The 24,968-nt window shown below is 44.4% G+C and overlaps 3 protein-coding genes across 22 annotated transcripts in view; all 3 read left to right on the forward strand.

Moving 5' to 3' along the window:
- LOC119558159 (microtubule-associated protein futsch) overlaps positions 1 to 15,101 on the forward strand; it is a 45,162-nt gene extending 30,061 nt beyond the window's left edge. For 7 of the 19 annotated variants that reach the window (XM_037871408.1, XM_037871406.1, XM_037871405.1 and 4 more), the window contains 3 exons: positions 1,375 to 1,524; positions 1,630 to 1,705; positions 2,575 to 8,783. In XM_037871408.1, the coding sequence (XP_037727336.1) occupies positions 1,375 to 1,524; positions 1,630 to 1,705; positions 2,575 to 8,237 (5,889 nt within the window). In that variant the 3' untranslated portion in view covers positions 8,238 to 8,783. Of the gene's footprint in view, positions 1 to 1,374; positions 1,525 to 1,629; positions 1,706 to 1,894; positions 2,001 to 2,574; positions 8,784 to 10,678; positions 10,772 to 10,847; positions 10,951 to 12,035; positions 12,184 to 13,302; positions 13,455 to 14,307 lie in introns of those variants that run through there. The other 12 variants (XM_037871413.1, XM_037871417.1, XM_037871419.1 and 9 more) reach the window with 8 other exon arrangements.
- Positions 15,102 to 16,164: 1,063 nt separating this feature from the next.
- On the forward strand, positions 16,165 to 18,144 carry LOC119557017. 2 transcript variants are annotated; one of them, XM_037869553.1, is made up of 3 exons: positions 16,322 to 16,738; positions 17,481 to 17,696; positions 17,755 to 18,144. In XM_037869553.1, exons 1-3 carry the CDS (start codon positions 16,361 to 16,363, stop codon positions 17,989 to 17,991), a joined length of 831 nt encoding a protein of 276 aa, XP_037725481.1. In that variant the 5' UTR covers positions 16,322 to 16,360; the 3' UTR covers positions 17,992 to 18,144. The 2 variants fall into 2 exon arrangements, with proteins under 2 accessions (XP_037725479.1, XP_037725481.1); XM_037869551.1 differs by lacking the exon at positions 17,755 to 18,144 and having other exon boundaries at positions 16,165 to 16,738; positions 17,468 to 17,669.
- Positions 18,145 to 18,662: 518 nt separating this feature from the next.
- LOC119557049 (amyloid protein-binding protein 2) lies at positions 18,663 to 24,571 on the forward strand. The gene is made up of 8 exons (XM_037869595.1): positions 18,663 to 18,808; positions 19,186 to 19,485; positions 21,322 to 21,929; positions 22,089 to 22,313; positions 22,383 to 22,484; positions 22,728 to 23,404; positions 23,469 to 23,626; positions 23,698 to 24,571. Exons 2-8 carry the CDS (start codon positions 19,297 to 19,299, stop codon positions 23,827 to 23,829), a joined length of 2,091 nt encoding a protein of 696 aa, XP_037725523.1. The 5' UTR covers positions 18,663 to 18,808; positions 19,186 to 19,296; the 3' UTR covers positions 23,830 to 24,571.
- The last annotated feature ends 397 nt before the right edge of the window (positions 24,572 to 24,968 follow it).

Raw genomic sequence — 24,968 nt, forward strand, 5'->3', positions numbered from 1 at the left:
GAGAGCCGAGAGTATAGAGGGAAAACTAGGGAGAGTAAAATATGAGGAACTTTTCCTGAAATACCCGACTCGTCTGTTGGATTTGTGTGTGTGCCTAAATAATTTATAATTATAAATAGCAACGCGTGTTGCAAGAGGAAGAGCGGGGGCGTTTTCCGAACATGTTAGAAGTCGGTTTTTCAAAAACGAAAATTTCCCATGCCGCTGACCAAATTTGGTCAAATTGATATATAAACAACTACATTTTTCATTCCGCCCGTAGCTGTGGAAAAGAGAGCAAAATATAGAGCTTTTCGTTTTTTTTTTTTGGCATTGCGTTGTTTTTCATCTTTGCTTGATCATCGAAAATTGCAGGCCAACGCGGCGTATACTTAATTGCACTCTATACATCTATAAAGGCATTTACTATATGCATCAATTCAATATTTGGCATCAATTTGCGGGGTCTATAGACGCTATTTGCTGATTTATCTGATGTGCTGTCCGCCGGCACAAAGAGAAATTTTATTTTATTGGCAGATCTTTCGTTTGGGGCAATTAAAATAAATTTTCGCCATAAATGCGCTGATAACGTTTTTGCTTTTATATGGTACCATATCAATGAACTCTCGAGGGGAACGGCTTAAAAATTATCTTGATTTCCAACGATGAAGTGGAAAATATATTTAATTAATTTTTCATTTTAATTATTCAATTGTAAATATTTTTTTTATTAGTAAGACATCTAATAACTCCAGGAAAAAATATTTAATTAGGTTTTAAAATATTTTTTCTTCAATTTAAATATGAATGAATGATTTCTTTTATTTAAAATTAAATTTTTTAAACAAAGAACGTTAATAAATTCTTTGTTAAGTGTTTTTTTATCACAATAAAGCCGGAACAATAATCGTTTCAATGCCATTTGCCTCTTTTGTTGACGCTCTACCTTTGGTCAACGTGTCGTATGCGCACTTTGTGCATTGTACTTGGGCATATTACGCATACGACAGGTATGCAACGACATTGATCAACTGCTGGCGGAAGCTGCAGGGGGGAAATGCATTCGAATTCACGGCTAAGGACACATTGTACTGACAAATTGATTTTTGTTTTCTGCCTTATCACGGCCATCGATCGACACCGTCCGAGATGCCACCACGAAACACCAAATTTCGTTGGCAACTCTTGGCAAGTGAATAATTGCGCTGGCTGGCGTGGATTTTGTGTGGCCGGCGAATGTGCTCATCGTGCTTTATTTAGCCAGGCCCAAAACAGCTGGCGATTGTTTCTCACCCACACACCCCAAAAAAACAAAAAGAAAGAAACGAAATTTTCCGGTTGATAAACAACAGAATAGTATTGAACGCCAAAATTTTGTGTTCTATCTTTTAGGTAAAGACCACGCGGATAACCAACACCTACAGCAAATCAGCAGCTAACAACAGCAACAACAAGGTCAGCAGCTCTAGCTCCTCAGCACCAGTTACACGTACAACTTGTGACATCGAGGAGATTTGGGACGAGCAAATCCTCAAGCAATTGGTGAGTACTACCTAGTGTGATACGTAGATCCTGCAAACAGTCTCGTGCCATCCAAAAAAAAATCAATCGATCGATCAATCACCATCCATCCTCGAACGCTTCCAGCTGGAACAGGCCTCCACCTACGAGGAGCGTCGCAAGATCCGTGCACGTCTACGCGAACTTATGGCGGAACGCGAAGGTGAGTGTCTCTATATATATATATCTTCTGATCCGTACATATATAATATACACCCCACCCAAAACAACAAAATCAAAAAGAAAAGCCTACGGATTAGCTCAACACTTCTTCAACGGCGGAGAAGGCAGAGATCTCCACATGGAAACGCAGTGATATCGATATATTGTGTTCTGTATCTGTATCTTGTAGATAATGCGCACAGCAACTAGCTAGGCAGGATATTTGAAGTCAGTAGGAGCAAAGTTAAAGCCTTTATCCGATTCTCCTTCTCCTCGGTTACTCGGTTAGTCTCCAGGTACTGAACCACCCAGCGTTTTGATGTTGGTCGTGTCCATTCATGTTCCACCCCCTTCGATGAACATTTATCGTATCCTCGTCGCGGTCCACACATCGTTATCGTTATAGTGCTATCGTTACTATCGTTACTTTGTTGTACTATCTATCGTTCAATGTTGTCGTCACTCAGTGAGAGTCGAGTCACGTCGAAGACCCACATAAAATTGGAATCGATCCATTGTAGTTTGTTCAATTTTGATCGATGACCAGTGGTGAATATTTAAATAAAGTGGTGATGGGTATATAAGGATTGTGGGGGTCTCTTGAAAGTCTGTGAGAACCTATGATCTAAAACTGTTGTAACTTAAGTTTTTAGGACTTTTGAGACACACCCAAATATCCTAACCTAACCAGCATATTTAAATATTCCATCAACTGAGCAGTTCCACAGTTTCAGACCCCTCACCAAAGTTTTTTATTGCTTGATTTCTTTCTCGTTGCGAGTCTTACGTCTTTGCCTTTCACCACTTGCTCTATCCCTCTATCTACAAATCTCTCCTTTATCTCTTGACTTTCTTTGCTGCGGCGAGCAGAGCAAAATAATTTGAAGCAGGAGAAGCAGAAGGAGGACAAGCAGGAGGAGGAGGAGAGCAGTGCCAGCGAGTATGAGGAGATCATCGAGGAGGTGACCGACTACAGCGAAGAGGAGGAGGAGCCGGTGAAAGCCGAGCCCAAAAAGGAGGAGCCTCCCAAGGAGATCATCCAGAAGGAGGTGACCAAGAAGGAGGTCACCAAGAAGGAGGTCGCCAAGAAGGAGGTCACCAAGCAGGCGGAGGTCACCCAACAGAAAGCTGTCCAAAAGGTGGAGAAGAAGACCACCAGCCAAGTCACCGAAAGTGTTAGCAAAAAGTTGGCCAAAGTTGAGCTGGCCAGTAGCACCACCACCAGCAGCAGTAGCAGCTCCTCGGCCACAGACGGTGTCCAGTCGGTTCAGGGTGAGTCCCTGCCAGTAGGACCAGCGTCCAAGAAAACAGGAGCCACAGGAGCAGCTGCAGCAGGAGCAGGAGCAGCAGGAACAGAAGCAGGCAGCACCAGTAGTAGCGTAGGTAGTAGGAAAACAAGTAGTCTTAGCAGTAGCCAGGTTAGCACAGTGGTTAGGGCCAGGGACAAATCCAAGCCGGAGACCATGCCAGTCGCAGGAACTGGAAATGGAAATGGATCTGGGGGATCAGTCAGCACAGCCAGTCGCTTGAGCGTGCCCTCGAAAGAGGATTCCGGCACGGAGAGCGGTGAGGATCTGCGTCTGCTGGCCGCCGGATTGCGGGACACCTTGCAGCAGCGAAGCGTTAGCGATGCCAGCGAGGCGAATCGCAGCCTGGTCGAGGAGGTGACCGATGCCCTTAGCCGCCTGGAGAGCAGCCTGAAACAGGGCAAGGAGCTGGCCGTTGATGGGGGTCAGCGGCAGGCTCTGCTCGGCCTGGTGGCCCGCCTCCAGAGTGGACTCAGTGCGCCCGAGAAGTTGGCCGACGATCGAAAGGCCGCCGAGGATCCGAAGGACGCCGATGGTGGCAGTCCGGAACCGGAAACGGACAGCCGGCAATCTCGATTCGCCAAGCGTCGCCAGCGAAACAGCCGTCACACCGTCGGCGTCAGTCGGGAGGAGCTGGCGGATGCCCGGCGCTACATGGAGGACATGCTGATCCTGGAGGGCAAGGACTTTGCTCTGACCAAGACGCCCAGCTCGAGTGCCGTGCCCGTGCAGCTCTACCGACCCAATCAGTTTGTGGCACAACCCCCGCAGCAGCAGCAGCAGCAGCAGCAACAACAGCAGTCGCAGCCTCAGTCAGCCATCAATCCACCCACTGCGACGCCATCGAATCCCACCCAGAATCAATCTCAACTGAGACCAAACACCACGAACAGACGTCCTCTGTCCGGTGATTATGCCGTCAGCTTTGCCAGCTATGAGGCCAATCAGAACTCACAGAACACAAGTCCAGAGGGCAACGGGAACTCCCCCAGCAACTCGCAATCGAATTCAAACTCCAGTTCGAATTCCAGTCGATTTGGTGGGGGCAAAAAGCACTTGATGAAGCGGGCCAACACCATCGATATACCCAAGGCCAAGGCCAAGTACATGGCCGACTGTGATTCGGACTCGGATGTGGAGGATGACCATGGTCCGCATTTGGGTCTCAAGCGGGCGGTGCAGGTGAGCGTCAAGAGACGCGTTCACAATGCAGTGCCGCCGTTTGAGCCAAAAACGGAGAACGATCACAAGTTCCTGGCCTTCATCAACAAGCAGAGTCACCAGACTGGCTTGGGCTGGAGCGGCGGTGGTGGCAGGAGTGTCTCGAATTGGACCCACAAGTTTGGCAACATCAAGCATACCTTCGAGACGGGGGCGGCGGCCACGGCGACCAAGGGTAAGCCGCCGCCAGTGCCGGGTCATGTGCCGGGATGGGCCAAGCAGGAGCAGCTGCATCATCAGCAATTGCAGCGCGAGCAGATGCAGCGGGAGCAGATCCAGCGAGAGCAGTACCAACGGGAGCAGAGGCAACGTGAGCAGAGGGAGTTGAGTCAGAGGGACCTGAAACTTCAGCTTCAGCGAGAGCAGCTCCAACGAGATCAATACCAGCGGGAGCAGGGCCAGCGAGAGCTCTCTAAGCGCGAGCAGTTCCAGCGAGAGCAGCTTCAGCGAGAGCAACTCCAGCGAGAACAGCTCCAGCGAGAGAAACTGCAGAGAGAGCAACTGCAAAGAGAGCAACTCCAGCGAGAGCAACTCCAGCGCGAACAACTTCAGCTAGAGCAACTACAGCGTGATCAACTCCAGCGAGAACAACTCCAGCGAGATCAATTGCAACTGCAGCAGCAACAACAAGCGGCTGCCGCTGTGCAAATTGAACGGCAGCGTCGCCAGGAATTGGAAAGACAGCTGCGAATCGAACAAGAGGCGCGATACGAGCGAGAGGAGCGCACTCGCCTGGAGCGGGAATACTACGAGCAGCAGTTGCAGCGACAACAGGCCGAGAGACAACAACAGCTGGACAGGCAACGCCAGCAGCAGGAGCAACTGGAGCGGCAGAGGCGCCAGGAGATGGAGCTGCGACTCCAGCAGCAGCGTGAACAGGCCGCGCAGGTCAACAACTTCATACACGCTCCCCAGTCCGTCTTCCGTCCCATCGAAAATGAAGCACCACTGCAGCCGGGCATCTACAAGCCCATAGCTCAGAAAACTCAGCCCAATCCGGCCATTTGGAAACCACCAACGCAACAGCAGCAGCAACTGCCACCACAATCGCAGCAACATTTGCAGGCCAGATCGGCAACTTCGTACAGCAATACACCCTCGCCATCGTCAACGGCCACTTCACCCATCGGTTTGCCCTGGGTGGCCAAGCCAAAGGTGGATAACAGCGATTTCCGACGCAAGGCCCATCACTTTGAAGAGAGATCCTTGAGGGACAACCTGGAGCAACAGCAGCAACAACCAACCTATCCCAATGGCAACAATGGCTATCTGCAGCGACACAACTCGCTGAGATCCAAGGCCCCAGGCTTGAGTGAGTTCAAGAAGAGACCATCCCTGCCCAATGCCATGGAACCGGGAAACGGTGCACCACCACCCAGGCAGATGTATCAAGCACCACCGCCACCCACGAATATCTCGTTTACCTACGCAGATTTTCCGCCAGTAAGGCGACCACAGGGTGGCAATGCCCACAACTACCGAAGTCAACCGTGCCTCACAAGTGCCGTGGAACATGCAGAGGCATTGACCAATCCCCTGGCAGCTCCTCTGGTACTCACGAGCTCCAATCCCACCTATCTGCCGCCACCCGGGAGCCGGAGATTCGATTACATCAGCAGTCCAGTGGATGTGGACGTGGACAGTCCGCCCAACAGTCCCACGAGTTTTATGACCATGCCCAATCCCACCCTGATGACGGACAATACGGACGATGATCTCGATCTAGATTCGGATAACAACATGCTGGAGTACCGAGCCGAAACGAAGGTAATGAGAAAGCCACGTAGTCAAACGGCTGTCAGAGTGGCGGATAGAAGGAACGCTCATATGAGCGATGATGAGGTTTACGGCAAGAACTCAAGGGCGGCCAAGTCCTTGCTCTACACGATGAAGCAGCTTGGAGGTGGACCGGGTAATCCGCCGGTGGGTGGTAGCAACCAGAGGAGGCTACCTCTAACGGCACCCAGTTCGCCGAAATCGGGTTGCCTTTCGCCCGACGGTCGACAGTACCAGGCGCCTCTGGTGGAACCACTCTTCCCGCAGCTGAGCACCTTCGAGGCCAAGCGACAGCCCCAGTTCAACAGCTCGCCCATGTCCACACCGCCAGCCGTGAGCATGCCACAGATCAACTACCAGGCGAATCCCACATACACGGCACCCAGAGTCAGTCAGGATGCCAACTCCTACCTGGGTGAGACGCACACCTCCTACGTGGTCACCTATCCCATGGACGATTCCGGCGACGAACCGGAACAGGAATCGATGGCCACGACGGTGAGCCAGCGATTGCGTCGCACTTCGGAGCACTCGAATGCCAGCTCCTCGCTGTCGCTGGGCAGCACCAGTTGGACAGCGAATCCGGTGCATAACACAGTTCCCACGGTGGGTTCCTTGGGACCTCCAGTGGATCGCAGCACCAAGCCGCAGATTAGTCAGCCAACGGGGCCGAGGGTGCCACAGCAGACTTCTCAGAAGAAGTCGCAAACTCAGCAGTTGCCTCAGCAGTTGCCTCAGCAGGTTCCTCAGCAGTTACCTCAGCAGGTACCTCATCAGGTTCCTCAGCAGTTACCTCAGCAGGTTCCTCAGCAGTTACCTCAGCAGGTTCCTCAGCAGTTGCCTCAGCAGTTACCTCAGCAGTTACCTCAGCAGGTTCCTCAGCAGTTGCCTCAGCAGTTACCTCAACAACTGGCTAAGCAGTTACCTCAACAGATCCCTCAACAGCTACCGAAGCAATTACCCCAGCAGTTACCTCAGCAGTTGCCCCAGCAGTTACCTCAGCAGTTACCCAAGCAACTACCCCAGCAGATCCCTCAGCAGTTACCCCAGCAGCTACCCAACAATGGGCCCAGACATGCGCCCCGGTTAAGTGCTCGCAGTCACACCATCCAAGGTGATTCCGGCTACGATGGCCGTCCCCTGCAGAATCGAGTGATGTCCCAGCAGACCCTCAACTCCAGCCTTATCAGCACCACCAATAGCACCAATCACACCACCATCCAGAAGCAGCAAAAGGAGCAGCACATCAACGAGCTGCGTCGCAAGAGTCTGGGCAATGTCCTCGAGAGCAGTCAGAAGAGCACCTACTTCGAGCAGGAGTACAAGTCGTCGGCACCCCCCGACACGCCGGACATAGTGAAGTCCTCGCTACCCAAGGACCAAATCCCACTGCTGAAGAAGTTCGGGCCGCCGCAGCGACACCACTACATGCCCAACTCGTATCAGAGTCCGCAGCTGAATAAGCAGGGTAGCACCACCACCAGTACCACCTCTATAAGCAGCACCACAGTGGTGCAACAGCACCATCAGCAAATTAAGCCGAGTATTGTGGAAACCCCGGCGACACCACAGCCACAAGTTCCGCCCGAGGATGAGATACCCCACAACATAGTGTTCAACAATGTGAGTGCCTTCACCTCGATGAGTAGGAGGAATCACGAGGAGGACTCCTCCCACCAGGGAACGCAGGCGGGATCGAGGGTCAATCGGCTGAGCAAGTGCGATTCGTGGAATCAGATCTGCCAGCTGCAACAGACGACTGGTCCCAGTCCGGCGAAGTACAACCAACCAGGATCTCCGAGTGAACTAAGGCGATCCAAGTCCGGACACTCGCTGGCCGTGCCGAAGCTATACGAGGCGGGCATTGATAAGGCCCAGGTCAGTGAGAAACAGCGAACGGTGGCTGCCTACTTCTCGGGTCAAAAGTCACCCACTGGCGGCCAAGTGGAGGAGCTGCACACCACCATGACCACCTTGACGTCCTCCAGCCGCAAGTCGGCTATCAATCGGACCAAGACCAGTGAGAAACTCTCGGCGGCAGCTCGAAAATCCCTGAGCTCGCTGACCACATCGAATGGCAATGTTTCCACTGCCGGACGCAGTGGTGGTGCACCCATGATGGGCGGTGGCCTCAGTCGCAGTGCCACCATGCCGCATATCGCCAATCTCAATCTGCTAGACGAGAGCAATGTGGAGGATGCCTTCGAGCAGCTAATGATGGGTGCCTAAAGATTAACAAATAAAGAATAACAAAAAAGCAAAACATATAACAAAACAGTCCAGCCAACCACTCAACCACTCAAGCCAACAATTAAACCCACCCAAAGAAAGCAAAAAGAAAAAGGCATTCCAGTTCGAAACTGGATGAGAACATGATAAAAAATAATCTAAAAAAAATAAATAAAGATATACGAAATCGAAAAATCGAAATCGAAAAATCGACATCGAAAATTCGACATCGAAACGGAATGATAACTGTAACTTGTAACGGCAACTGTACTGATTAATGTTTACTGATTTACTCAAGCGCTACTGTTGAGCCTAGGATTAGCTTTGTTTTAGTTAAACCCACCACCCAGAACCGACCCACCCACCCACTTTTCCCACGTTCGATTTGAGTTTTGTGAAGCAGTTAGAAAAATGCAGATAACGATCAAGAGCTAAGCAGCAGTAGTTAAAAATTGAGGGACCACAGGCGGTTTCTATTTTCCTCATTTTTTTCAATTTAAAAAAACACTAAACACACAAACACGCTCAATCGCGACAATAAACAAATAAGATATATAAATGTTTGCTGCACTGCGTGCCAATGAAGCCCCAAACAACTACAACAACAACAATAAGCAACAATAGCAACAACTTGAACAATATTGCGAGATTTGTGAGTTGAATATGAAAAATATCAGATGTACAGAATGCTAGCCTTGAAAGCCCCCTTCGCCCCCTTTTTTGCCAGCGCCCCTGCCCTGCCTTGTACTACCAAAATCAAAAATAGATAATAATAAATACATAAAATATTGCTATACCGCCCAGCAGCAGCCTAACAGCATAAAAACCGCACACACCTCATAAGAACACATACAGCCGAAATCAAAATAATGGTATAAATAGTTCTGTAGATTATAGGTTTAAATGTATAAATTTAACAAAAATAATTATGAAGGTTTTGTAAAAATTTTTAGATTTCTATGAACCCATAACTTTTGGAAAATATTTACAGAGACTGCTCTTTGATTTAAAGTATCCCCTTCTTCATTGATCTTACACTTAATATTTGATAACTTGTCAATGCTATTATTTTACAGACAGCTGTATGTGTTACATGTGCGCGTGTGTGTGTGTTTTTCTTGTACATATTTGTTTTGCCTGAAAGTTTTTACTCAGCCAAGTGTGGAAATGTTAAACTGCGTCGACCTTTAGCGCTTATCCACCCCATTTACACTCCCCTTACGTTGCGTTACGTTACGTTCTGTTACGTTTTGTTACGTTTTGCTCGTTCGTTAGTTGGTTGATTGATTGATTGACTGGTTGATTGGTTGGTTGGTTGGTCCAGCAAGGATTGCAAAAAGCATAAACAAAAATTGAAAAGAAAAGCGGAAGCAGCAAAAAGAAACCCCCATGTTGTCCCTCCTTTTTTAATCGACTGTTTCTCTCTCTGTCGTCCCTTGTACATATGTTATATCTTCTTTTTTTTATCCTAACACTCCCAAAAAAACAGATGAGATGAGGAAACAGTGTTTTTCGTTTATTTTATTGATCAGTTCTTTTTTTTTTGGTTTTTATCTATGTCTATATATTTTTGCCGATCTGCTGATCTGCTCCTGTTCCCTGTCCCTCGATTTAAAGCATGCTGTTTATTGATTTTTAGCTGTAACTGTATATTATTTTTTTGCATGAGTTTTTATATCTTTCATAATTACACAAATGAAAAATGTACGTTTTAAAATATGTATATAACCTAAAATTGGATATTTAAAGCTGAACTTAAAAGGATAATTGTATGTATAAGTAAGTTGTAAAGGACTGTTAAAACACTTCATACTTATATAATATAAGTTATATCCTTTAATGATCGAACATCTTAAATGGCCAACTTTAGGTTTAAAGCACTGGATTTTTCTCAGTGTATTAGAAAAGGAAATACACGAATACACCCATGCAGAAGCATCTACCACCACCACCACCGCCACAGTCATGTCCACACCATTAGCGACGGTTTCTGATTGTTTCTTTTGTATGATTTCCGTAGCGCGTTTCCTTTTAAATGGGGACTACAAAAACCACACACACTGCAAAAAAAATCCCGTGCCCGTGTGTGTGAAAGCTTGAATAATGCCAATTTGATTTTTGAATTTTATGTAGTAGCTGATATTATTAAAAACCAAGAGAAAACAAACGAATTTTTGTGTTGTTTTCCAATACGTTGCGTAGTGTGTAAATTTGTTGCCTGCCCAGATACAAAACACATGTAATTCTGAATAACCCAAGAGAATTGTTGATTACCCAAAACTGATTGATATTTTTTGTGTAATTCATTTTGTGCATGCCCCAAAACTAATCAATGTAATTTGTTTGCTTCTCTTTTTTCTTCCACCTGCTGCCAAAAAAAAAAAACCCGAAAAAAAAACGAAAAACCAAAACCGCATCCCTAAAAAACTCTATTCACACAGCAGCCCAGCATAAGAGCTCCTCGTCCAGCGAACAGCGAACGGAAACTAAGTCCAAGGATGGCGGTGCCACTGTGACCACAACGACAACAAAGGGTGAGTTAAACGGTCATGGGATATGATATGCCATATAGGATGGATGGATTAACTGGAATACTCTCCATTTCCGTAGTTACCACTCGCACTGTCAGCGGAAGTGCTGCCTCCAAAAACATTTCGCCCTTGGCTAAATTCAAGCAGCTGGACAAGCAGGCAGCCGCCCAGCAGGCGCAAAAGTAAGTATTCACTCGTAGACCACCTGTAATTCAGATTATTCCATACATTATGTATAGAAACATAAAAACATAAATACATACATACATATATCGACGGTAGCGAGGGCATACTATACTATACACACAAGCCAACATTTGTGCAGGTCACCCATTTTTCGATTCGATGGTAATTGGAGAAGCAAGCAGTGCAAGCAGTACAGATTATGTCTCTATGACACTGATTCGATAACTTTGAAATAAATCGAAAAAATCGTTTTTTAAGTTTTAACAATCTAGAAGTGCATTTTAAGGCTTATGTCTTTAAGAATCAACTGTTTTCTGCCCTAAAAATTAAACTTGACCAATAATTAGAGCACCTTTTGCGATTGCTTCTCCAAGTCACATACTCAAATAATTCAATTGGTTATCGGAGGACATCGCACACTCACACATTGGATGTATACAATATAAGCACAATCTTCACCGTCCCTCCTAACACACACATGCATACACGATTTCTGGTGTTGGTTCTCTATGGAAGTTTGTCGTAGTATCGTCTCCCCAGAAAAAAAAAAAGAAAACTTGATAAGAAAGATGATCTAGTGAGGGGGAAAGTGATTTCGCTTTATGTACATAGACCACCCAACTGTCTCCCTCTGTTTTTTAAGTTGGCCCATGGAAACTGGACTCGACCTTCCCTCTTATTTTCTCTTCTATCCCGACTATCTCTGTCTGTATTATGTTTTTCTTCGGCGAACGAAAAATTCCGAAAAAATAAAACCCAAATCCAAAATTCGTTGAGAGAAAACCAATAAAAACTTCGCGTTAGTTGTTCCATTTCCAAGTTTTTTTGGTATTCAAATAATTGTTGTTGTTGTTTCTTGCTAACACAAAATGAAAATATATATACACACACATACACACAAAAATAAAAAGATACAAAAAAAAAAAACACTTAACACAATCGAACTAAAAAATCAAACAAAAAACACACAGACAAAAAAAGAAAAAAAAAACAGAAATTAAGAACAACATGAAGATGAACCGATTTTGTGTGAGTTTCGCTAAAACTTCTGCAATCCTCCAACCTTGACTCATTTGTTCAGATCATCTCCAACAACAAGCACACCCACGACCCCCGGCGGTTCGGCACAACCGTTGTTCAAATTTACCGATCCGGCATTAAATGCGCGCGCCGCCACTGTCAAGGATCAACTTCTGCAGTGGTGTCAGCATAAAACGCAGGAATATGAGGTATCCAAAACCTAAACCAAAAAACAAACAAAAACCAATACCAAGCGAGTCCTTAAAATATAAATGAAATGCCGCAGCCACAGCCCAATATTTGTTACCCTTGCCATTGTTTGTTAATTATTAATTGCATTTGAGGTCAAAATAAAACGATTTTGAGAAAATTGATCACATATACATACCTAGTTACTTGAGCTACGAATAATAAGCTTCTTGTTGTTATCGAAATAATCGAAAATAATTGATTAATCGATTTAATAAAATTTCGATTTTGATAGTTTATAAAAGTGATAAAATAAAAGGCTTCTTGTTGTTATCGAAATAATCGAACATAATAGATTGATCGATTTGATAAAATTTCGATTTTTAATGTTTTCGATGTTTCTTTAAAACTGTTTTAGCGTTTAAAGAGTAATTTAAGAAACGCTTAATATATTATTTGATTTAATCGAAACCCCATAGAAGTAATCGCCTTATTTTGACCTCAACTGCCAGAAGGCTAGTTTAATACCGTTTCTTTAGTTTTGCCGTTCGCTCCGATGTTATTATTTTAGTTTTTGCCATATTTAACAAGCAATCTAACGACAAATCAAAAACCAACCTAGCAACAAACAAAATAAACAAAAGCAAAAACATCTAACAGCGTCTAACTTTGGCTGAGCTTGAAAGCTACCTCCAATACTCATACATAAACACACACACTCACACGCTCACACTTGCACACGAACACACTTGCACGAATGAGAAAGTAGGAAATAGAAAGATGGATGCCATTTCCGTTTCCGGCTTATCGCTTTTGCTGCCGATACTTATCGATCACCGCTTATCGTTTCATTGTCAATTTCGCTTAATCGCTAGAGTTATCGCCGCTGTTGTTGTTATTGTTTCGACCTAGTTGACCCTAGTTTTATCTAGTTAGTCTCTTAGTTTAGTAATGGAGGCTGGAATCTCAAACTAAAAATGCTTTTGCTTTTGCTCAAGGGCCATCAAAAAAGTGAATAAAATAATAATAAAATGAACCCCCAGTATCAGCCAACCATCTCAAAAAGAAAGCGCTCGATCATTAATGATCACAACCGATCACCGAATGTAAATGATGTGTGTATGTGTATTGTTTCGCAGAACGTCCAAATAAGCAACTTTAGCTCGAGCTGGTCAGACGGCTTGGCCTTTTGTGCGCTGATACACCATTTCTTGCCAGATGCATTTGACTACACCACACTAACCAAGCAGACGCGACGACACAACTTCGAGCTGGCCTTCAGCGTTGCTGAGTAAGTATACGCACCGTGGGACGCCCCCGATTGTATGCTATAGATTTTCAAGAAAATACATTTTGAATAAAGCAGGCTGTTTTTGCGAAATATAATATATATAATTAACTGTTTTTTGTACTCAACATATACAAAAATTCTTTAAAAATCTATATAATTCTTTAAAAATCTATTTAATAATAATAAAAGAGCCCCACAATTTAAAGTCATTTTGAAAAAAATACAAATATATTTTTTTTTTGGTATTTTGGTATCTTAAAATACACAAATACTTCTAAAAAAAAGCTATTTGTGAGCTATTTCGTGAAATATAATATTAATATTAACTGTGGAGAAAAATTCTTTAAAAATCTATATAATACAAAATCGATATAATTCTTTAAAAATCTATATAGTAATAATAAAAGAGCCCCACAAAGTCATTTCATTTAAAGTCATTTTGTAAAAAATACAAATATAAAATTTTTTTTGGTATTTTGGATTTTAAAATACACAAATACTTTTAAAAACAGCTATTTGTGAGCTATTTTTGTGAAATATAATATTAATATTAACTGTGGAGATTTTAAGTACCTAATTTTTGTACTCAACATATACAAAAATTCTTTAAAAATCTATATAATTCCTTAAAAATCTATTTAATAATAATAAAAGAGCCCCACAATTTAAAGTCAATTTGAAAAAAAAATACAAATATATAATATTTTGGTATTTTGGTATCTTAAAATACACAAATACTTCTAAAAGAAATACCAAGAAATATTTTAAAATAATATTTGAAGCCTATAAGCTTCCGAGGGCTATATTTATTTGATTTATGTGATATCTAACTTATCCCTTTGTGTTTCCGCAGTGAGAAGGCTGGCATTGCACCACTGCTGGATGTGGAGGACATGGTGGAGATGAGTCGCCCCGACTGGAAGTGCGTGTTCGTCTACGTGCAGAGCATATATCGCCGTTTCCGGAACTGTCAGTGAATCCATCGAAAGCAGTGGCAGCAGCAGCAGAATAGTCCAAATCCAGATCCAAATCCAAGTCAACTCAACAGCAACAGCAGCAACTCATTAAATTTTAAGCATACACCCCACACACACACCCCCTTTGGCATTTTGTGTTAAGACACGCGACACCCTACAATCCTGCTACCCTCCCATGTTTCCCTCCCATATATCCCATAATCTATTATAACTCTGAAGACCCCGTCATCCTGCGAATATCTAACTGTATAATCGGCATATGTATATTCTTCAACCGAAGCGCAAATGGCTCGTCGAACGTGAACAGTCGACTCTTTGTACGTTTTTTGTGTTTGTTTTACCCTTTTTTACTATTATTACGATTACGCATTATTATTTGTTATCGAACTTGAAGCAGAAACTATGCAAATAATTGTTGATTTATATATTTTTTTGTCATAATTTTAATTGTGGAGAGAAGAAGCAGTGCAGCTACTAACCCCTGCTGGCGGTCATCGACAATGGATATAAAGTATATAAAGATACGTCTCGATGCCGTCGCTCACATTGATGAATTACTGTAATATTAAACATATATTCTATGTACGTACGTGTAACGAGAACGAAACATTTACTAACCGATGGCATTGAAAAGGCCGCAAAGAAATCAAAAAAAGCAAATGAAACCCAACCAAAGTGTGTTTTTTTGGGGGTAAACGGAAATGGATGGAAAAAATTATATAAATGAAAATAAGGGTTCGGATTTTAGTCAAAAAATACACAATTTTTTGCAGTTTTTCCATCGTAGTTCGGCCAAATCAAGGCGTACAGCTAAGAGACCTACCATTCTGAGCAGCTGACAACCTACGCTAACAATCCCCATCACTTTCCGGAAAATTTATTTTTTTACCCATTTTTCCATTTTTTGTAAGGGGTTACATCATCTATTTTTGCGAAAAATGGGAAAAATAAAAAATTTCTAGGTTTAAATGTCAGTCGATTGGAATTTTGATTACGAGCTCAACGAGGTATAACATTCCTCATTCGGACTAGTGGTTGCATTATGCCAGCCAAAAGACTGATTTTTTATAGCCAAAAATAAGGATTCGAATTTTAGTCAGAAAAAAGTCACAATTTGTTGCAGTTTTTCCATCGTAGTTTGAACAAATCAAGGCGTGCAGCTAAGAGACCTACTGTTTTGAGCAGCTGACAACCAATGCTAGCAATCCCTATCACTTTTCGGGAAATTATTTTTTGGACCGATTTTTTAATTTTTTGTAAGGGGTTACATCATCTATTTTTGCGCAAAAATGGGAAAACTAAAAAATTTCTAGGTTTAAATGACAGTCGATTCGAATTTTAATTACGAGTTCAACGAGGTATAACATTTCTCAATCGGACTAGTGCTTGCATTATGCCAGCCAAAAGACTGAGGGTTCGGGACTAAGGGTTCGGATTTTAGTCAAAATAGACAACATTTTTTACAGTTTTTCCATCGTAGTTTGACCAAATCAAGGCGTACAGCTAAGAGGCCTACGGTTTTGAGCAGTTGACAACCTATGCTAACGATTCCCATCACTTTTTATGAAATTTATTTTTTGGCCAAATTTCGCTTTTTTTGTGTTTTTGCGAAAATGGGAAAAACAAAAAATGTCTAGGTTTGAATGCCAGTAGATGGAATCACTGCGTTGCGAACTTCTGACTAAAATCATATTACCTTCTGCAAGGTTTTATAATATTCAGTATGCCTTTTGTTTTTCGTCAATGTGTTCCATAACTCGGTGAAAGTCTAACGTTCAAGTTGTATGTAAGATGTCGCAGGAAAATTCGGTGTAGAAATTTGTATATCAAAATTTGGTTCGTAACGCACTCAAGAACACACGCCAATACCGCCAAGCAGTTTAGCAAGCAGTGCACGCAGCAACATCTCCATCTGTGTACCCAAGCAACATGTCGCATCAACAGCACGTTCTTTCGGAGGCAACCACCCTCCGCCTGATAAATGGTTTGGTGGCCACCGGCAGTGCCACGCCCCTTGCCGTCCAGCCGCCCACGACAGCACAAGCGGATGTTAATTGTTCACCGGAAATGGCATTGGCTGCCGCTAATCCGGCGGTTCTTCCGCTAGCCAGTGGCACGCCCACCGCCTCAATGGCCGCCCTTGAAATATCCTCGGCTCGACAACGGATGCTGCCACCGATAACCCGACGTCCTTCACAGGAGAGCGTCCATTCGGCGAACGAGAATGGCAACTCGTGCCGCATTTGCCGCTGGAACCGCAGCGACATGGAGATCATCAAATGTCCGTGCAATTGCAAGGGCAGCGTGGTAAGTGGGAGTTATCCAGCCACCCCTGATAAGGATATCCGGTTCGGAGAGTCCCCTTCGGCATTCACGAAAAAAACTTGCGTAGATCCCGGAAATATTTCCATCCTTGATAAACCCTATAAATAGTAAAGCACGTAAACGCGAATTCTTCAGATTCGGAATGTTCGTTGAAAGCGTAAAAGGGAATCCTTGAGCTGAAGATATCTTAAGATTTCATGGGGTGGCTTATGGCATCTAGGTAGCGTGGTAAGTGGGAGTTATCCAGCCACCCCTGATAAGGATATCCGGTTCGGGGAGTCCCCTTCGGCATTCACGAAAAAAGCTTGCGTAGATCCCGGAAATATTTGCATCCTTGATAAACCCTATAGATAGTAAAGCACGTAAATGTAAATTCTTCAGATTCTTAATGTTCGTGGAGAGTGTGAAAGGGAATCCTTGAGCTAAAGATATCTTGAGATTTTATGGGGTGGCTTATGGCATCTACGTAGCGTGGTAAGTGGGCGTTATCCAGCCACCCCTGATAAGAATATCCGGTTCGGGGAGTCCTCTTTGGCATTCACGAAAAAAACTTGCGTAGATCCCGGAAATATTTCCATCCTTGATAAACCCTATAAATAGTAAAGCACGTAAATGTGAATTCTTCAGATTCTTAATGTTCGTGGAATGTAAGAAAGGGAATCCTTGAGCTAAAGATATCTTAAGATTTCATGGGTGGCTTATGGCATCTAGGTGACCTTTGCAGGGCTTCATCCACCTCAAGTGCCTGAAACGCTGGATCATGCACCGGCGGGATAATCGCTGCGAGATCTGCAATGCGGTCTTCGACATCTCGGAGGAGCGGGTCAGCCTGAAGCAGATGGTGCGGACCTTCTGCTGCGGTCGCTGTTGCGGACTGATTGTTAAGCACCTACTGTTTAGCGCCTCACTGATGCCACTGGCCCACATCATTCTGCAGCAGGTGAGATTTGGCCAGATTAGGTAGGGATTTGTATACCACCTTAATGGCTTTTGTGTAGGTCCTGCAGTGCATGGATAACCTCAACCAGGGCAGCACCGAGCAGCTCACCGTCCAGGAGGTGTTTGTCGCCTCCTGCGCCCTGCTCACCTCCAGTGCCCTGTTCTTCCACTTCTTCGAGTTCGTCACCACGCGCTGCCTGCTCATCCGGAACATCCTGCGCCACTGGTGGATGTTCGGCAGCACCTCCGACTTTGCCCTGGTGGAGATCGAGGACGACTCCATCGATCTCTTTTGACGAGGAGAGGGGTCTGATGGTCTGATGAAATGAAGCTAGGAAGGAAGATCGGGTGTTCGGTGCAAGTATGCCAGCCCTTCTTCACCGACCAATCACCATCTTAGATGATTTCACCAAGATCTAGTTATAAACAAATTTTAATATTCAATAAAATCAATTTCACATCATCTCCAATGTATTAGAATTCAAAGTTTTAAATAAGTTGGCATGTAACCGCCAGTAAAATATGCCATTGGTATTTTTCTTCTTCCGGTATATTTAAACATTTTAGAAAAACATTTAGGGTATTCCCAAATCTTATTGTTTCCAGTTGTATGCAAGGCGTTTGTTTTAAAATTTTGTTTGTTTTAAATTGTCACTTATTTCTGCAATATATTGTTGTCCATATTTTGCCTTTTAAAAAGCATGACATCTCTGCTAAATATTCCCTGCATTTCTTAAGTTTATCTTACCTTACTATAAATTTAAGGGGGTAACCAATAAATACTAATATTTCATTTTAGTGATAATATAAATATAGTAATTTTATTAATATATGAAATTTAATCTATTAATGAATTTGTTTTAATAAAATTCATAAAAAATAAAGGTATCGTAATGGTATTTCTTGAAACTGCAGTAAATTGGTATTATTTTGAGGTATTTTGGTATTTCTCACCGGCGCGGTCACACTGACGAAAATAAAGAGAAAAAGTGCTGGAGCAAAGAAACACAATACAATTTCCATTTCGATTTCCCAATTCCCTGCGCATAACCCGTGGGCCAGGAATACGACTTTAGCTGCGGGGCCCCGACAATTAGATGTGTTCCCAGTTGTGTAAGTGCCAAATAAAAATACCAATCGAATTCGAGCGAAAGCAAAACAATCGCAGCAGCGACAAAGCAAAATCAAAGGCAAAAGCAGCGAAAAGCAAAAGCAAAGGCAAAAGCAAGGCAGCACGCGGGCAGCGGCGCTGGCAGAGAAAGGAAAACCGAAAACCGAAAACAGAAAAACGAAAACCGAAGAACGCCTCAAAAGAAAGTGAAGTGAAGTGCGAAACACACTCGAAAAAACCAGATCTCTTTGCGGCCGCCTTTGACATGCTTGTGCTTGTCCATTGTTTTTCCTTTGTCGCGCGCTCTTCCAAGAAAAGCGGCACGTGTGCGAATGCCTTTTTTCCAACGAATTTCGAAACAAATCCCAACTTGTTGCAGAGTGCCACGCCTCCCGCGAGACCCCGCCCCCCCCAAAAAAGGTTGCTACCATCGATAAACGAAGAGGCGCTTAAGGTGTTCAGGAAATAGAAGAAAAAGCAATAGAGCGAGATGGCTGGCCAACAGCTCGCGGCCCTAAATATAAATCCAAATCCAAGTCCCAGCAACTCCCCGAAATCCCTATACGACCTATCGCTGCAGTGCCTCATCGGGAGTATGAACACCAAGGTCCCGGCGCTGGACAGGATTAGCCGCCTGGCGGAACTGCCGCGCAACCTGCTCATCGATGTCTACGAAATGGTGAGTGTTATGGTGTTGTTCTCGCTCACCATCACCATCCCCCCGCGTTCTCCATCGTTCCCGAAAGATCGGAACCCATTATCATAACCAGTAATCGTTGGCAGCCAGTAAGGGGGAAATACCTTGCTTAACCAAATACTTGGCTGGTTCTATCTTCTATAGATAGTTGAAGCCTTGAGATTTTCCATTTGTGATGCTGGTATTATGATTAACAGTCCTTAAAATAGTATTATTTGTTAAAGCTTTCCTATTTATGATGTTGCTTTCCTATTTTTTATGTTAGTATTATGAGCTAGGTTCCTTAAAATCAAGTTATTAACATGTGTTTATGCCCTAGTTCTTGAAATTCTGTATTGTAAACAATACCATTTTTCACACACGTTATAAATATGTTGTACATAATACTTCCCTACTCACTGTTTATAAAGTGTAAAGAACATCTTACTTGAAATGGAATTTACCAAAGTTCCTATTAGAATTATGAAACAGTAAAGAATCATATCAGAAATTGTTATCTAGAACCTGAATATTTGGAATCATGATTATTGATATTAAGGTTGATACAAAGTATCTTTCCCATTAAGATGTAGTTACCCCAAAGAAAGTATTACCCTTTCCATTCGACGATCATTGCGATTACAGCACTGGTTGGACCGCTACCTTATCTCAACTCCCCGTCCGTATTTCGCCACTGGCAATTACCATTCTCTCATACCCATTATCAGGGATTGAGGATTGAGGGGGGTATGGCACTTGTCTGTTTGTGTTTGCTTTTCCGCTTAAATTGTTTACACCCCGCCAGTGGGCCCATTAACCCTAGAAAGAGAGACCTTCGCGGAATCGCACCGGGGAAAATTGCAGATTAACACTCATGGAATCTCAAAGCGATCATTTCTGATAGGCCCAAATTTATGGACCTCATTCCCAGAAATGCATTAAATTCTTGTTGACATGTTTCGCAATCGTTTAAAATGTTTCTTATTTGTTGTGAGATAATTATCCCACTGAAGTCCATCAAATGAAACCTTTGTTTATTTTGATTGAACTGATCGAATAATAACCTTCAAATTCCGGAACTAAAAGTTGCTGTTTATTTGTTTACAACTTGAAAATCGCCATCGAGGGATCAGTTTCGCTTGGACTCCACACCAACTGGAGGTGCATGCCTTCAGATGGATTTCGTTCGGAGGAAGGAAACCCAAGCCAACAGACCCACAGGTGGTTCCGAGCATACATAGTTGGTCAGCCAGAGGTTTCGATTCCATACATGGATTGTCATAATAAGTGGCAATTACAATGTAATTTATAAACAGAAGCCTCATGGCAGGGCAGCAGAAGGGGGGATTCTAAAAATAAACCAACCAGTCGGATGAGTCCAGCGCCCTTTGATTGTCCTGTTCGGAAATTGCGCGGCTCTTTCTGGGATGGATGGGGGATGCAGTGAAGCATGGACCTTGCTTATATGGCGCAGCTGCTGGCCGAAGAGCCATTGAACTTGCTGATAATGGCTAAGCAAATTCCATTGTCCGCTGATTGGATGTCTTTATCTGCTCTTGCTAGCGAGCCATTTGCTATTCCAATACTAAGATCGTTTTGTTTTTGAACTAGGACTATCGATGTTCTATCTATCTATCTTAAAGTTTTAAGTAAACCACACTTAACCAGCTGCTTTTACTTGAAGTAAAATATCACTTTTGTTGAATATACCCATTTTGAAGTTATTAAAGTTATTTCATTTGACCTTAATTGGCGACTTCCCTGCTGCTTATCATAACACAGTCCCCATTGGCTTTTCACTTAATGCCTAATCAATACTCTCTGTTTCTTCATCCACAGATGTCGCAGCAGGAGTCCTTGAAGGACACACTGCTGGAGGAGCTTGTCAAGCTGGAGGTGTTCTCGCGACTCGTTCGCTACTCTGCTGCCCGCAGCAAGTTGCTGCGCATAATGGCCTCACTGATGGCCAGCAAAAAGATGCTGGCCAGCCGCCTTAGCGAAAACTATGTGTCGCGCTATGGAGTCCCCGGACAGGAGGAAGAGGAAGTGCCACTGTTGAAGGCGGAAAAGATTAGCCAGGATCAGGCAGCATTGGAGAACCGCTCCTCGGATCTAGACCAGCTGCTTATCTATGATATACAGACGGGCGCCAGCATTAGTCCCAGTTCCAGTTCTTTCGAGCGCCCTTCCCAATGCATGTCCATACAGGAACCCCAATCCCCGGTGCCATCCCTGGCCGAACTCACGCTGTATAACAAGGCTGCCGTCGAGGAGTTGCCCGCCGAGGAGTTGCGGGCCATCGACCTGGGCCTGCGCCTCGGATCGTTCCTCTCGGAGGCCGGGTGGATGCAGGAGAGCATTACCGTTCTGGCATGCCTCAATGGAAGACTGAAGCACCTGCCGCCCCACAAACACTGGCTGGAGATGCGTCTCGACTGCCTGCAGCGGTAATTTATTAAATTCATTAAATCCAAAGACTTCCATTTCCAAACATCAACTTTAACCCACTTATCGAACTTTGGCTAACAGCAATAAAGCAATTTAAACATATTTAAATATCATTCAAGCCTATATGCCAACTAATCAATGCTATCTATTTCTTAAAGCCTCCTATACGCTGAATCGGCCCATTGCAATTTCAAGCTGGCCCAGCGCACCTATGACGAACTGGTCGGCCTCAACAAATCGATCCATAGCCGTGTGCCTGGCCAGCTGGTGGCCATAGCCTATACCCAGATTTCGGCCATGTACTTTGCCCGCAACGAGTACAACTACAGCCATATATGGAGCGGTCTGGCCATGCAACACCTGAGGGGATCTGCGCCACCGCGGTGAGTTTCTGTCCCTTTCCCTCATTCTCTAGCCTAAATCTTACTGATGATCTCTCCCTTAATCACCAGTATCATCATCGATGTTCTGCGACAGGCGGCCAAGGCCTGTGTCGTCAAGAGGGACTTTGCTCGGGCCAATCTGCTCATCTGCCAGGCGGTGCGTCGCGCTCGGTAAGCACAAAAGTCCATGGATTTGGCATCTCCTCGCCCTTCTCTCTCTTTTCGCTGCTTGTCGGGCAAAAAGTCAAATAGTCTTTGCTTAACTATTGCTATTTCACTAAGAAATTATTTTAAACTGATCACAAACCTTATTACTGAGGTCACAAAAGGGTTTCTATCGTATCCATAGATAAGCAAACAATCTTTATATTTAAATTTTTCACAAGCCAAATATTGAATTTTTCTTCCCCACAGCGAACATTTTGGACTTACGCATCAGAAGTACGGCGATGCCTTGCTGGACTACGGATTTTTCCTACTCAACGTGGACTCTGTGTTCCAGTCGGTCAACGTGTACAAGGAAGCGCTGGCCGTGCGTCGCGGCATCTTTGGCAACATGAACTTCCACGTGGCCATTGCCCACGAGGACTTGTCGTACGCCTACTATGTACACGAGTACAGCACGGGTGACTTTAGCTGTGCTCAGGATCACGTGGACAAGGCTGTGAACATAATGAAGAATCTGGTGCCCAGCAATCACCTAATGTTGGCCTCGGCGAAGCGCGTAAAGGCGCTGCTGCTGGAGGAGATTGCGTTGGACAAGATGGCCGATGGCATGGATGAGGAGGATCTGCTGCTGCAGTCCGAGGAGCTGCACAATTTCGCCCTGCTCCTATCCCTTGAAGTGTTCGGCGAGGTGAATGTGCAGACGGCGAAGCACTATGGAAATCTGGGGCGTCTATACCAAACGATGAACCGCTTTGAGGAGGCGGAACGTATGCACCAAAAGGCAATCAAAATCAAGACTGATCTGCTAGGTGCCTTCGACTACGAGGTGGGCTTGTCCATCGGCCACTTGGCTTCACTGTATAACTACCAGATGAAGAAGTACCGAGATGCCGAGAAGCTCTACCTGCGCAGCATTGACATAAGTAAGTGTAAACTCTTGAATCTTTTCGTTGGTGTATTCTTACCTAATCATAAACTAATTGTCAGGCCTGCGTCTGTTTGGTCACTCGTACTCGGGCCTGGAGTACGATTACCTGGGTCTGTGCCACGTCTACGAAACGCTGCACGACTTTGAGAAGTATTTGAGGTATGCGCACACACTGGAGAACTGGCAGATGCTGCGTGGCCAGAATCTAACTCAAAATGTATGTCCTACACCCCTCAGTTGTTATAAATACTTGTATGTATTGACTAATTGGCTCCTTCCGACTTGCAGAAGTCCAGCTACCCCGCCATCGAGGTGGACTATTCCATCGAGGAAGTCAGAAGCAAGTTCTTCAACATGTGTGTCTGCAAGAACAGTCCGACTCGTTCGGCGCCAGTGGAATCAGACGCGAGTCCCAACTGAGATGGGGTTTCGGGAGTGGGAGCGGTAGTGGAAATGGAAATGGTAGCGAATGTGGAAGAGGAGGAGGTTACAGTTGCACCCGCACTAGCAATAGCAATCGCAATCGCACCCACACCCCCGGCATCGGATGGCACAAACTGGAGGGCAAACTGCAGCAGGAGCGGCAACGGTGACAGAGGCGGCAACATCTGCAGTTTGTCCTAGATAAGAGATTCGCATAAGTTAACCCACGTTGTTTCGACGGGAAAGAGGGAGGAGCATCAAGGATCGACCCGTGTGTTCTACAAGAATATGTCTAAGTATAGTTAAATAGCATAGCTCGATCGGCGCCGCCTTATATTCACCCGCGTTCTGTTTAATGTTTATATTTTGTTGTCCATTTCCATCGAATATGCCCATGCCCTGCATCAGCTAAGCCCTATATATATATATATATATATATATACTATACATATGTATTAAGTCGTACCGAGTGTGGGTCAGTTCAGCAAGTGTTCCGTTGTGTTCCAGCCATCATCGAATACGTCCAGTACCCTTAGTACCACAGTTTTCGAGGAAACCCAGTCCTGTCAGTCCTTTTTCAGTCAGATGAGAACCTAGGCTAAGATGTAGTAGTATTGTTGGAGCTTCGGTTAACCGGTTGAGACCGGGAGATCGTTGAGCTGATAGTTTTTTAATGTATTCCCCGCGTTTTGGCCCATGTACAAATGCTTAAGTTTTAATGGATTTCCGCGTCTTATAATTCTACTGTTGTATTTTTTGTTCTGTAAACTTGAGGATCCGGCCAGGCGCCAGAGGATGAGCTGCTTTGCTTTTGTTTTGCTTTCTAGGTCAACTAGCGAATGTACTCAATTTTTTCATTTTCACCTACGTACCAACGTTTTGTTGTTAGAGCGCTTGGAGCACAGAACCAGAAAAAAAAACGATGTTGTATAGAGCGCAAGGAGTAAGCGTATTGTATAGACTACTAGGCATCTTCAAAACGATATAATATATATATATTTCTAATACGTACACACGGAAGCGAACCGTAGATAAAAAGTATTGCCTCGGCCCTAAAGTTAAACAAAGCAAACTGGAGGACACTGGCGATGGGAAGACGTTGTAAATAACTCGGATTGAATATTACAGCTTCCAGT

The sequence above is a fragment of the Drosophila subpulchrella genome, chromosome X, assembly GCF_014743375.2.
Source record: "Drosophila subpulchrella strain 33 F10 #4 breed RU33 chromosome X, RU_Dsub_v1.1 Primary Assembly, whole genome shotgun sequence".
NCBI classification, from domain to species: domain Eukaryota; kingdom Metazoa; phylum Arthropoda; class Insecta; order Diptera; family Drosophilidae; genus Drosophila; species Drosophila subpulchrella.